The sequence below is a fragment of the Dermacentor variabilis genome, chromosome 2 (assembly GCF_050947875.1).
Source record: "Dermacentor variabilis isolate Ectoservices chromosome 2, ASM5094787v1, whole genome shotgun sequence".
NCBI lineage: Eukaryota > Metazoa > Arthropoda > Arachnida > Ixodida > Ixodidae > Dermacentor > Dermacentor variabilis.
Window position 1 is genome coordinate 90,294,662 of NC_134569.1, and position 13,814 is coordinate 90,308,475.

Below are 13,814 nucleotides of genomic sequence, written 5' to 3' on the forward strand. Positions count from 1 at the left end.
ACGCCGCGGTAGCTCAATTGGTAGAGCATCACACGCGTAATGCGAAGGTGTGGGTGTCACGACTCAGCGTCGATGCGTTAGCTCCTCCTGAGTAGTGGCATAAGGGGGTGGAGTCTGGTGCCTGGCTTTCGCCAATTACCGTCGTGAACGAGACAAAGGCCTGATGAAATCAAGCAAAAGGCGGTGGTTTAATGCGATTGCTCAGCAACAAAAGAAACTGGCGTTATTAAGTATAGTGGATATCAATATGTTAGACGGAAACAGTATAAAGTTACAATTCCAAAGAACAGGCTTAACCAATTTAAACAATTACTATGTGCAATCGCAACATGAACAATGAACATCAGTTCTAACTAGATTACTAAACAGTAATCGAGAAGGCAAATATTTGGAGTCCACAGTCCACAGAATCAAAAGCGACATACAGCCAACCGGGCGCTCCGGCAGTCCGTCCCAACCGATGTAAGTGACCCTCGAAGTCGGCGCCTCGACGTCGGCGGCTGGCTTTCACGGTGGCTGGCGGTGTTCGGTGTCGGTGCGTGATGTCGGCAGCTTATTTGCCCGGGAGTTGCTCAGCGTTCGTTTATCGTCGCCGTTGCAGTCTGGTGAAGTGTAGGATCGGCGCGCTTTTATAAACCTCTCGAGGCCCCGGCGTTCACCTCTTGTCGTCCAGACATGGATCACACACGCGCACACCGCATGGTTCTCGCCGTAGTTCAGACTCCACTGGCGGTCATCTTCACCGGCAGTCAATTTAATCACACACAAAACAATAGCTGCGGGCGAAGACGGCTTCACGTAGGCCGGGCTTGCTTCCACCGTTGTTTAGACTCTGCTTGCGGTCACCTTCACTGGCAAGCAATTTAATAACACGCAAAACAACAGCCACGGATTCACCCGGCCTCACGTAGCCCGGGTGTGTAGCCACCAAGGTTTCAACCCTACCAGCGGTCACCTTCTCCGGCGAACACATTAATCCCACACATTACAGCAGTCACGAACGCACATAGCTCCACGTGCTCTGGATGCACCCAAGATCACGTACTCCACCGTTTGCGAAACTGTGCGGCACGTAGGCTTGCGGCCCACTCTTAAAGAAGCGATGCTTAATAGGCGTGTATACATAGGATGCGGGGGGCCGAGAATTGAAGAAATAACGCGACTTTTGTGACAGTGGGATCGTTCCCCACCTGCGTCAAGTTGTTTTTACAGCGAAGTTATATATGGCTCCGTGCATTTTTGTTTTCCGTGAACAAAAACCATCATCACCAATGGCTCATACGCCCGTAAGCATTCCTACTCTCGCAAGCCATCAAATGCAAATGTCCAGGCGAGTTGGCTGCTACTGGACGACAGCCCGCCGGCACCGCCTTGGGAAAGCCACCTCGCCAGGCTGTGCCTCCTGTGGTGAACCAGAGACTCTGGAACAGCTCCTGCTGGCCTGCCCTGCTCACCTGCAGCACCGCGGTCGACTTCTGCAAGAGTTCCACTGCCTGGGGCTCCCATGTTCACGACAGGAAGGAAGATATCCTCTTTTCCTGTCATAATCAGCTACCAGCCTTCCTAAGTGTCGTCGAGTACTTCGACTCGTCGGGGCTCTCGGCGAGACTATAGGACATTTCTACAAAGACGGATGGCCTAACGGCCATCCCACCACCTCGGGCTTCCTGATCGGCCACTACTTCGCTTCCATCTCTACGACCCTCTACCTTTCTCCCTCCTACCCTCTCTCTCTTTTAACCCCATCCCCTCCACCATACTGGCGCTGAGCCGTGCTCCCGCATGGGTTGCAGAAAATAGCGCTAGCCTTTTCTCCTTCCGCTCAAGAACCACTTGTCCAGGCAAATTAAGTTATACATATACACGGTGTCATCTTGCGCGTGTATTAAGAAAATGAAAATACCAGTCAGCGATGGAGTTTGAGTATGGATGATTAATTTCAAGCATATAACGACTATATACACAGCTACATCTTGATGAACGGGCATGCGAAATACTTTCAGAATATATGCACAGCGTTCGCATAAAGTGTGTATACAGAAGAGCCTATAGCATGACGCCCATTGATTATAGCTATATTTATGGGGAACCAGCGCTGGCCGGGAACTATAGGCGCTACGGCATTTTGAGTGCATGTGCATGCATCTGAAATATGCTGAAACCATCAGATAGGGAGGCCACGAAAATGGTACGACATTTTGGACGATAACAGACGCGTGCCTGCATATATCAACGTTTGCTTTATATCTATGCGACCAGCCAAGCTCTGGCCGTACCAATGCGTGTTGCAGGACCGCACGCATACACACGTTCTGGCACGCCGCTTCTCAGTCAGGCCAGAATCCGGACACATGTTCCTCAAGATGAGCGCTGTGAAATGGTTGACGTGAAATCACAGCACTGTGCCAGCATGCATTTTCTATATAAATGCTTGCCCTGAGAGCACACTTTTTGTGAGTACATTGGCCCTTTGAATGACATTGTTCTTGAAACCACTACTTACAAAAGAATTTCTGAATATCTTATTTACCGATATGTCTATCATAATTAACGAAATGTTTAATTGATATTTAATTAAAGTGCTAACAGACACATGTGTGTACTGTTATTCCATTAATTTTTTGCCGCTAATGTGTATTTCCACGTCATCTTGTTTCTTTTTTCACTTTCTTTTGTCGGCGTGAAACACATCACGGACTCGTATCTCAATTTTATTTTTTCTTACTAATCCTGTATTCTTGCTTGTATTATGCTGAGCTTTGTGTCGTTGCTGTCAAACTCTATGTGAATGTTTATAGTTTACTCATATTTTGCCTGACTTCATGTGGCTGAGCAATGCACGCAGCGAAAGTCTCATACACTGTGTGCGCGGCTTTGTCAGGCTGTCGAGAGATAGCTTTTACCGGGGGACCCTCGGCTAACGTGTTGATGTTTTGGCGAAATAAATTGAATTGAATTTAGCTGAATTTATTTATTACTGCGAAGCCGTATATGTCTAGGGTGCCATGCATTTTTGTTTTCCGTAAACAAAAACTATCATCACCAATGGTTCGTATACCCCCGTACGCATTCATGCTCCCGTAAGCAAGCAAGAAATGCAATGGCTCATAGCCCCGTACGGCAGAGGCTTCAAGCACTCAGCAAAGTGAAGCGAACAGATGCTTAAATTCTTTCTAATCACGTGTACAACATACAGAACAGCATGTCGAAAGCTGTCATCATCAATGGCTCATACCCCCGTGAGCAATTTTTATTATTATTTGTTTTGAACACATGTACACAGTTAACAGGAAAGGGAAGGTGAGGAGCAGGCTGGCAACTGCCACCGGAAGGGGCACAACGCCGGCCTACTCTTCAGAAGGGAGGTGATAATTCTCTCTGTTTGGTTGACCAACATGAAAGATCCATCTGCACGTTTGGCACGCTGGAGCTTACGGCTTCAAGAGTACGACATGACAGTGGTCTATAAATCGGGAAAGCAGCACTTAGACGCAGACTGCCTTTCCAGATCGCCGATCGAGTCCTCAGGCAGAGATGATGACGAATGCGCAGGCTTTTTATGAGTTGTTGATGCGACCACCATCTCTCAACAACAGCAAGAGGACCAGGAGCTCGCGTCACTAATAGATTTCTTAGAAGGCCGCACCACAAACAAGCCCAGATTGTTCTCAAGGCATCTGTCATCATTCTGCCTACGCAACAGTGTTCCCTTTAGGAGGAACTTCAACAGGGAATAGATATCTACTAGTCGTCCTTAAAACTCTCCGCAATGAAATTTTGCAGGCCTGTCACGATGAAGCTACCTCAGGTCACTTAGGCTACACAAGAACATTATCACGGATCAAAGAGAAGTATTGCTGGCCACGGCTCGCAGCACAGGTGAAACACTACGTTCGAACGTGCCTTGACTGTCAGCGACGAAAAGTGCCACCTACGAAACCTGCCGGACTATTACATCCCGTTGCAGTGCCGGAAACACCGTTTGCACAAATTGGGTGGACCTTTCGGGCCCATTCCAAATATCTGCTGCCGGAAATAAGTGGATCATAGTCGCGACAGATTACCCCACGCGATATGCTGAAACCAAGGCACTTCCTAGTAGCACAGCAGCCGAGGCCGCACAGTTCTTCATCGAAAACGTCGTCCCGAGGCACGGTGCTCCAGCGGTCATCGTAACCGACAGGGGAACCGCGTTCACGGCTGAACTTTTGCGAACTGTACTCACCCTCAGTGGCACGGCACACAGAAGGACGACAGCCTATCACCCGCAAAGCAGTGGACTTACGGAGCGCCTCAGCAAGACTCTCGCTGACATGCCGTGCATGTATGTCGATGTGGAATACAAGAACTGGGACCAAATATTACCCTACGTAACGTTTGCTTGTAATACGGCTCGGCAAGAAACAACAAGAATGACGCCATTCAGTCTCCTCCACGGTCGAGAAGCGACTACAATGCTGGATGCTATGCTTCCTCATGATTCCAGCGATTCAGAGACTGACGCCGCAGATTTTACAGAGCGCGCCGAAGAAGCAGGACAGCTCGCGCGCGTTCGCATAGCTAGCCAGCAAGACCGTGATGCCCGACGTTACAATCAACACCATCGATGCGTCCGTCGTCTACCAGCCCGGCCAAAGAGTCTGGGTTTGGGCTCCAGCACGCCGCCGAGGCCTCGCGGAGAAACTTATGCCCCGATACTTCGTACCGTACAAGGTTCTACGACGCCTATAGCGACGTCAACTATGAAGTCGTTCCTGACAGCCCATCCTGCTCGAGGTGCCGTCAGGACCTGCCTGAGACTGTGCACGTGGTGCGCATGAAACCTTATTTTTCTGAGTGACATGGACACACTCTCGTTTGCTGGACACCGGATGCTACCCGCCGGGCATCGGGACGATGCTCGTTCTGGAGGGGGACAAATGCCGCGACGCCATCTGTGCTCAACCATGTTGACGATGAAGACGACGACCTTGTGTGTGCAGGCGCCACCACAGAAGAAGAAGCCTGGACTGAGCGCTTTCCCTAATTCTCTCAATTAAATACCGCTCTCTCTCTCTCTCTCTCTCTCTCTCTCTCTCTCTCTCTATATATATATATATATATATATATATATATATATATATATATATATATATATATATATATATATATATAGCTATATAGCTATATAGCTATATATATATATATAAGGCTGGTCCACCAGCCGAAAACGTTAAGTAAAAGAAGTCTTCCAAAAAGTTCGTCGTCTCTTTCCTGCGTATGTTACGTCGGGTCCTGCGTGCTGAACTTTGAAGAAAACCCCTATATATATATATATATATATATATATATATATATATATATATATATATATATATATATATATATATATATATATATGTTTGTGTGTGTGTGTGTGTGTGTGTGTGTGTGTGTGTGTGTGTGTGTGTGTGTTTGCCGCATTTCGATGGGGGTGTAGTGCAAAAATCCGCATGTCCTGTGCACTGGGGGCACATTAAAAATCCCCTGCTGGCCAAACCAATCCGGAGCCTCAACTACGGCGTGCTCCATAAACAAATCAAGGCCTTGATACGTAAAACCCCAGAATTTATTCCTTCCTACATCTTTATTTTTGCACTTTGACACCCCCTAATGCTAACGCATTGATATCATTGTCGTGGTGCCCAAGGTAACTGAAAACAGTTGTTGATTTACAAGCTCCTGAACATTCATTTGCGCATATGCATGTATAAAAAGAAATGTGTCTTTTTTTTTTTTTTGCTGCTCTATCTCTAAAGAGGCTCTAGAGGCGTACGACCAAAAATTGCAATTGATGCTCTGACAGAAGTTGATGATGTGACAAATGGGTATAAGAAGTTATAACACTGGAATCGGCATATACACTTGTAACATCACGCTTGAAGCCTCGGACATGTAAATAATAATAATAATAATAATAATAATAATAATAATAATAATAATAATAATAATAATCTGGTCGTTAAGTGGATTCGAACAACGAACCTCATGGTTATCGCTTTGATGCTTGTGTCCCGTGCACTGGGTAACCCCATGTGGTCGAAATTAATCACCATGCCACCCCGCACAAGGGCGAAAAGAAAAAAAAATGAGTCACTCCACTCTGTGGAGGTAGATGACAGCGAAGCTCTTTAGCGCATGACACGTACAGAGGTACGAACTAATTTATTGTCGTGATCTGTGGTCATCGTGGTGATATAGGTACGCACACACATTCGCGTATCAGCTCTTATTAAATGTGTCCGTCACGTAAGACAATGAATGGCTCATACTCCCGTAAACGCGGCCTCCCCATTACGACGGCAGAGAGAGAAAAACTTTATTGATCGGTTAATAGGAGTTATGGCAGGCCTGGGTGGGGCCCTCAGTCCAGCGCTCCACTGGCTCTTGCGGCTCGCTGAGCTTGGTCCAGGAGGGCCAATTGGCTCCCCTGACCCTCACTTGGTCCGCGACCTTTAGAAAAGGTGAGTTGACGTCGCTTGGCCGAGCTGTACATTCGCACGTTACCTGTGCCAGCGTGGGTTTTGCGCCGCACCACGGGCAGGTGTCTGTGGAATATATCGGGTGCTTCTTGTGTAAGAGGTTTATGTGTGGGTATGAATTGGTTTGTATGCGACGCCAGTCTTGGGGTTGTCTTCTATTTAGTTTGGAGTGCGGAGGGCCGTAGGTCCCTCTCTTCCTCCCCTGATTCTCTAATATGTAGCGCACTGCGGATAGAGGTTCCTCTAGGGTTCTGGCCGCTTCTCGGTCGTTGCTTCCTCGAGCTAGGCGGTCTGCCCTTTCGTTCCCGTCCAGTCCGGAGGGCCACCACGTAATGCCATGGTCCAGGTCCAGGCGTGAGAAGAGTATTCCTTGGGCCCTGCGCGATAGCATTCCCCGCATGAAGTGTCGATACGCTTCTTGCGAGTCTGTAAGCGCGTGAGCCGACTGACCCTTGAAGTCGGCGTCTCGTATCGCCAGCGCTGTTGCCGCTGCCTCTGCTGTGCATAACGAGGTAGTCTTAACCGTATAGTGGTCATCGTGGCGACTCTTTTGGTTGCCGCGATCGCGTAGAAGCCCCTCCGAGTGGTTGCACTCGCGTCCGTACAGTATAGACGGCCGGATCCTTGTCGAATCGCTTCTGCAGAGTCCTTGTCCTGTCTGCGGCCTGCGTGGTACCTGGCACTCATATTTCTTGGTATGGGTGAGACATGGACATGCTCCCTCAAATCTCGTGACAAGTCTGTTTCGTCTCCGCAGAACAGTAGTCGGGCGTTGTACCCCAGTCTTCGGAGAATAGAGCGGCCCTGGGGCGCAGAGCTCAGCCTTCCTCTTTGCGATGTCAGCAGAACTGCAGTGGCATGTTCTTCACATTTGTTGCAAATATCCAACCGCTCCAGGCGCTCCGTGCTGACTGTGTTCGGGAGTCCCAGAGCAGATTTGTATGCCGTTCTGATAAGAGTGTCCACCCTCTTCATTTCAGTTTGGTTAAGTTTTTGGAACGGCAGGCCGTAAGTGATGCGGCTAATCGCAAATGCTTGCAAATAGTTTCTTCTTCCGCGAGCCCGTTGCGGCTGCGTCCAACTCACCTTATCATACGTGCCACACTCTTAACGGTTGGTTTTAAGCTCCGAATTGTGGCATTGACGTTGCCGTTCTCTTGGATAAGTAAGCCAAGCACTCTCATTTGGGTGACTTCACGAATGGCCTGACCGTCGAGATGTAGGTCTATCCTCTTGGTGTGGCAGCTTTCTTATGACGTTTGCTGCGTACTCGCATGAACTCTGATTTTTCGGGTGCGCACGTCATACCCGCGTGCTTGGTGAAGTTTACTACCTTGTCTATGGCCTCCTGTAATAGGTCTTGTTTTTCTCCATAGGAACCCCGGTGTGCTCACAACGTTATGTCATCGGCGTAGGTAGTCCATCCGAGATCCCGTGCTTGCTCGTGTTCTAGGGCCAGTCGCCTCATCCCGACGTTGAAAAGAACTGGTGACAAGATTGAGCCCTGTGGAGTTCCTCGTTTGGGCATCGCAAGGACGTCAGAGCGCGTACTGCCCAACGCAATCGTTGGCTTCCTGTCGCAAAGGAAGGTAAGGACGTAGCGAAGCACCCTTCTTCCGCAACCTATGTCTCCCAGACCTTCGAGGATTGCTTCGTGAGAGATGGTGTCAAACGCTTTTTTTTTTTTTTAATCGAGCGCCACAACTACCCTGGCTTCTTTGCTTCGTGGCGGGTCCAAAACTTCGTCGCGAAGCATAAGGCGTCCTGTGCCGACACGTGTGGCCTGAAGCCGAGCATAATGTATGGTCCGACGACGGGGCACTGCCAGAAGAATGGAAAGAGGCTACTATCATACTCATACCGAAACCGGCTAAACCCAGAGATCTGCAAAACTTGAGACCAATATCGCTCACGTCGTGTGCAGGGAAGCTTTTTGAGAAGGTGACCCAAACTCGACTGAGCAACTACATCGAGCGAAATTAACATTGCGACGACAGAAGTGAAATTCTACGCTGGAATCACGAGCGGCAACAGAGCCAGCTGTGCAAGAAGACGACGACGACGAACGCGCGAGCAGTGGCACTAGCGTTCTTTTATTCTGCTACTCCCCCCCCCCCCCCCGTTTTCTTCTTCTTTTTTTCTCGTACAGAGAAGCTGTCTATGGCTAGGATCTAGAAAGTAATGTGACCGCGGTGTTGACAAAAACAAATCATGTGGGCCGGTCCACTTGACAGTGCAGAAAGGGTCCAAGCTCAATGGCACATACACCTGTGGGCTCGGGGACCTGTAACGCGTCCTTGAACTACCCTTGGCATACGTGGGACCCAAAGAGGTCCCAGGCACAGGGGCAAGAGTAAATGTTTTTGTAAAAAGAATCTTTTGTACATTTTTCAAAAACGACTGCGTCATCAACGGTGTACGGGGTACATCGTTTCCCGAAAGCAGCAGGCAATGCGCACCGGCGAGCGGCATGTATAAGAAACTTGCGGATTTGAAAAAAAGCTGGCTGCCGCTATGCTGGTGTGTTCGAAACACTTGACTCGGGACGATTTCATCGTTCCAGGCGAGAGCGAAATATAAAATTTGAGTTCGGCTTCACTGGCTCTTACTCGACGCGAAGTTTTGCGAACGAGCCCTGAAATCTTGCTTTGTCCGTAAAGCTGTGAATATTTTAATTTACAACTCGGCATGATGTTTTATGACCGAGTCACGGCATCGTGTTCTTGACCGCAACGGCTGCGTTTAGTTGGAAGATACATCAAAGAATGATTGTTTGTTGGTCAGCTGCCAACTGCAACGAAATTTTGCGCCACGTAAGTGGATGTGTCACGAACGTCTCTCAGAAGTAGGCATTTCCAGTACCTTAAGTTCTAAACTGAGAAAAACAGGAGAAGAAAGAAATAAGACGCCACCTTTAGCACTCAGCGGAAGTGACGCATGGCTTAGATCACGCGACTCCTCGGCACGACCTCCGAGATTAGCCGCTCGCGGCGCGATAAAAGATCTCGGAGGCTACAGGCTGGGAGTTATGTCATAGCCGCAAGTTAACCACTAGGTGCATGCAACGTTGGCTTAAGCGTTATTAAGCGACTGCGAACACAAAATTAAATGAGGCAGTTACCAGACCTGCAACTTTGCTAAGGTTGGTTCAGTAGTATTCAGAATCAGTCTATTCTTGTGTCCACTGCAGCACGAAGGCTTATCCCAGTGATCTACAATTACCCCTGTTACACTTTCTCGGTTTACGTCGTCCTCAATCATTTCTTGCAATTCATCTCCAGTGTTGCTGAACAGGACAATGTCACCTGCAAACCGAAGGTTGAGATATTTGCCATTGATTCTCACTCCTAAGCCTTCCCAGTCTAATAGTGTGAATACTTTTTCTAGGAATGCAGTGAGTAGCATTGCAGAGATATAAGATAATATAATAATCAGTAGCGTATAATACTCATTAACAGTTTAGCCAAAGTGAAAGTTCATTGCAGTCAGCCTTTAATATGCACTGCTTGACTATACCTTCATTTCACATACATTCCAACATATTTGTTGGATTTGCATATTTTTCGTTTGTGTGTGTGAATGTGTCTTGCCACTTAACGGAGGGGAGCAAATGCCAGTAATCTCGCTCGCCCTCAATTGTGCTAGCAGTTTGCACGAATTCACTAGAGGTGACTTCACCTATGTAAATACCCTAGGATGGCTCCTTGCATTTCCTGTCTTCTATTTCTCTCTCTTTCACTTCAGGCTGGTGCATTAAGGTGATGGCCTAAAACATCATCCCTCTTTACACAATTTTGAGATAGAAAAATGACGCAATGCATTAATTTTTCATTCATGTCAAAACAGCCTCTGCTGTCAACATGGCAAAGAAGCTGACTAGCTGGTGCTGAGGCATCATTTGTGTGAAGGGAAATCAATTACAGCCAAAACCACGTACCAACATAAGGTGCAGGTTTAACAAGGAATATATTTTCAATGCTTAGAATGCCCACTGAGATTTGGGTGTCCAAGTTCAGTTAGTTGTGCCAGAAGGATCAGCTAAAGCTACCCCAGTCCACTTGTTACTGCTACATATTTTTTATGTAGTACAAGAACATTTTACTATTCAAATGCCTAATATTCACATATTAAAGTGCCTTTGCAAGCAAATGAACTGCAATGTTTATATGTGTACATGTCTATGTAGAAAACACAGCGAAATGATGTTTTCATCTTCTTATGATGTGTCACATAGCTAAGGCTAGTTGAAAACCACATATCTTTTCTCTGGCCCAAGCAAAGTTATCCCCGTAACCCTTTAAAATAAACATCTGGCTACACAATGTTTTGTTGTATTACTAGCATGCACTAAAATCCTGATGGGCTAAAACAAATGAAGACATCTTACATGAGAGTTCATGGAAGCATAATATGGTGTCATTGTAGAAACAGTTGTTAGACAGCCTCTAGTAGGAAAATTTCATGCCTCAGCCTGCACGATATCACTGTAGCAATTACCGATGGTAATTGAAATGCAACAGACAATGACCTTGTTTATGGTTGCCAATTTATGCGATCAGTGTAGGCCAGGATCAGAGTAGGCCAAGAGGCCATGTCTGCATGCATTAAATGACAGTTGTATCAAGCAGTGAACCAAGAAATCTGACTGATTTAATAAAATGCACACAAGAAGCACCTGCATAGCGTGGAATGATGGTAGCAAGATAAGAACTTTACAAACATTATGAATGGCACTACATACATATCACCAATATTCCAGACTTAAACTTTCCAAGTTTTGCACATACAGTTTTAAATATTCAACATAGAGGAATTATATTCTAAACAATAAAGATCAACATAGACGCTTCGCATGTTTACAGGAGCTTGAGAAACGATCTCACCTTACAAAGCATACACAAGACATGCCTGATGATGTTTCTGCTTCATTCAGGCCAAACTTGCGAGGTTGTAAGAATTACGAAATATGACTTAGATATTTATACAACGCTGCTTGTGCACAATCGTGTGGGTCAGATACTACTTGGAATATACAAAAAGATATGTTGCTCGTCTAGTGCATGGGATCAAGGGCTGCACAGTTACACAAATGCACAACAGTTGCAGAATCAGTATATCTGTGCCTGTGTATCAAGTCAAAAATGTATGCATGTAGTTTATTGAGTGCAGTAGAAATGGCAGTAGGAAACCTGCCTAATGTATTAAAACACAGAAAATAATATTAAAGAAATGACACGTGACATGGCATAATGTTGCAAATGAGTCGGGTGAAATTAACATTCACCTTTCGTACTTTTTTATACGCGCGACATATCTGTAAGTTCGACCAAATGAGTAGACTTAAAACGATAATGCAAAAAAGTGCGCACTGAGGAGAAATGCCACCTGGTCCGTCAAACACAATAAAAGCGCTCGTCAAAAGCATATTAGGCTTGTATTTACTGAGCTATACCTATTGCATGTCCGGTCGTAAATAAACTAAAAAAGGAGAAATCGATGCAGGAACATGGCAGTCAACTTAAACACTGGGCTTTCGCAAGGGGGTATATTTCATACGCGCTTTCTTCACGACCGGTGGTTTCGTAGCCTCCGCCTGCTGTGGAACGGTCTCAGGACTCGGCCTTTTCAGGCTCTCCACAGGCGTGCTGCTTTCTTGTCCAGGTTCCTCTCCTTTCGTAACACTCGGACCAGGATTCGAGGCTGTCTCGTTACCCTTGTCGCCGCCTTGGAGCTCCTGCCTTTTAGACTGCTTGTCCACGAGAGAGGAAATAACCTCAAGTTCAGAGAGAGTCCGGTCTATCAAACTGCCGATCATGTTTGCAAATTCTGGCGACTGGTTCTGGTTCTGGAGTGATTCAATCGCACTGGGCCACTGCTCCAACGCGTACAGGGACTTGCGGAAGGAACTGTTGGTGATCTGTTGGGGTTTGGTCGCAGATGCTTCGCCCTCTGCCATGGTGACGCCGTGTGGCTTACAAATCCCTTCAGCTTCTGCAGCGAGAATTGGATTGATCCCGGTTTGCTGCAGCCACTGTTCGGGGCGTTTTTCACAGGATTTCGTCGTCTTGACACACGGAAACCATTATAGGCAACAAAACAACAACAGCCACAACATACACAGCGTTTCCTTTAGTGTAGTTTTCTTTTCGGGGCGACTTCGGCTGGCCAGAGGATTGGCTTCGTTTGACTTCAGTTTCATCTGGAATTGTTATAATGATGTTGTTGTCGATAGCAGTCGATAGGCTGAATAAAGGCTTACACTAAGATCAAAAGCGTTAATAAACAAATATTAAATAAGTTAAAATATAATTATAATTGACAAATATTTTAATTAACATTTTGTCATACTAATGCCGACTATTTTTGTGTTTGCGAAAACGAGAACAATCCACGAGGGGGCTTCTTACTGGCCTTCTGCTTCAGATTTGTTAACATTAATTATAAACAACTGCGCCTCGCATATGTTTGTATTACATACGCGAAGGTTAGAGCTTCTATTCTTCCTAAAGCACCGCCACTTGCTAAATGACGGCTTTTCATCTGTTTAACTGTGACGCCGTATGACCCAGCTTTAGTAGGTGTAAGCAGCCATTTTATCATCGGGGTGTTTTCCTTTTTCGCGGAAAGTTGGTCACCGCCGACTCATCGCGGCCGAAATGACATAACGATAAGGTAAGTTGCCTTCCTATACAAACACTCCTGCGTCACTTGATCTAAGAAATACTTCAAGAAGCAGTTTCGGTGTCTGTACATAGTTTTAACTGTAACAGAAACCGTAAACACGCGCGGACCAGTTCCCGTGCGCACCCAATGGGTTGAGCGTCGAGTTTTCAAAACCTACTGAGAGATTCGGAATCGTCACTGCTTCACATCAAGCCATATTCGTTCAAACGTTTTGAAGAGTTCGTTGACGCTCGTAGTGACGTGAGAAAACGTTCGCCGCTAGCAGTGAGCTCAGGAAATGCGTACGGCTTCGCTTGCCGGATGTAAATACGTGACATCTTTTCGTGCTCTGTGCGGCGTGAAGGGTCAGTTCGGCCTAAAAGCGCGAAATCGCAAGTGCGTAACAAATTCTTTATTGGAATGTTGACGCATAGGCAGCCGCTTGGAGACATCGATCATCTGTCAAAGCTTCGTTTTGTGGGCGGCCACGGTTGGGTAACGTGTTCACAGGTGATCCTGTTAATCGCGCGTCATCTTTCGTTTCCTGCTTTTTATTTTCGCCCGTGCGGTGACGTAAAGTAAAGTGATAGTGGTGATAGCGCCAGCGCCCAGCAAGTACTGCAGTCCTGCTGTTATCCGCTTGAAGTTAGC

At 46.8% G+C, this 13,814-nt stretch overlaps 2 protein-coding genes across 2 annotated transcripts in view; one reads left to right on the plus strand and one right to left on the minus strand.

The window, feature by feature from the left end:
- Positions 1–11,128: 11,128 nt before the first annotated feature.
- LOC142572265 (uncharacterized) lies at positions 11,129–12,582 on the minus strand (the record flags this gene model as incomplete). The annotated part of the gene is made up of 1 exon (XM_075681240.1): positions 11,129–12,582. A coding segment is annotated over one exon (564 nt), but the record flags the coding sequence as incomplete, so codon positions are not given.
- A 305-nt stretch (positions 12,583–12,887) lies between these two features.
- Positions 12,888–13,814, plus strand: part of LOC142572269 (uncharacterized) — a 46,662-nt gene continuing 45,735 nt past the window's right edge. The window contains exon 1 of the mRNA XM_075681248.1: positions 12,888–13,172. The gene's annotated coding sequence lies outside the window, so the exon portion shown is untranslated. The remainder of the gene's footprint in view (positions 13,173–13,814) is intronic.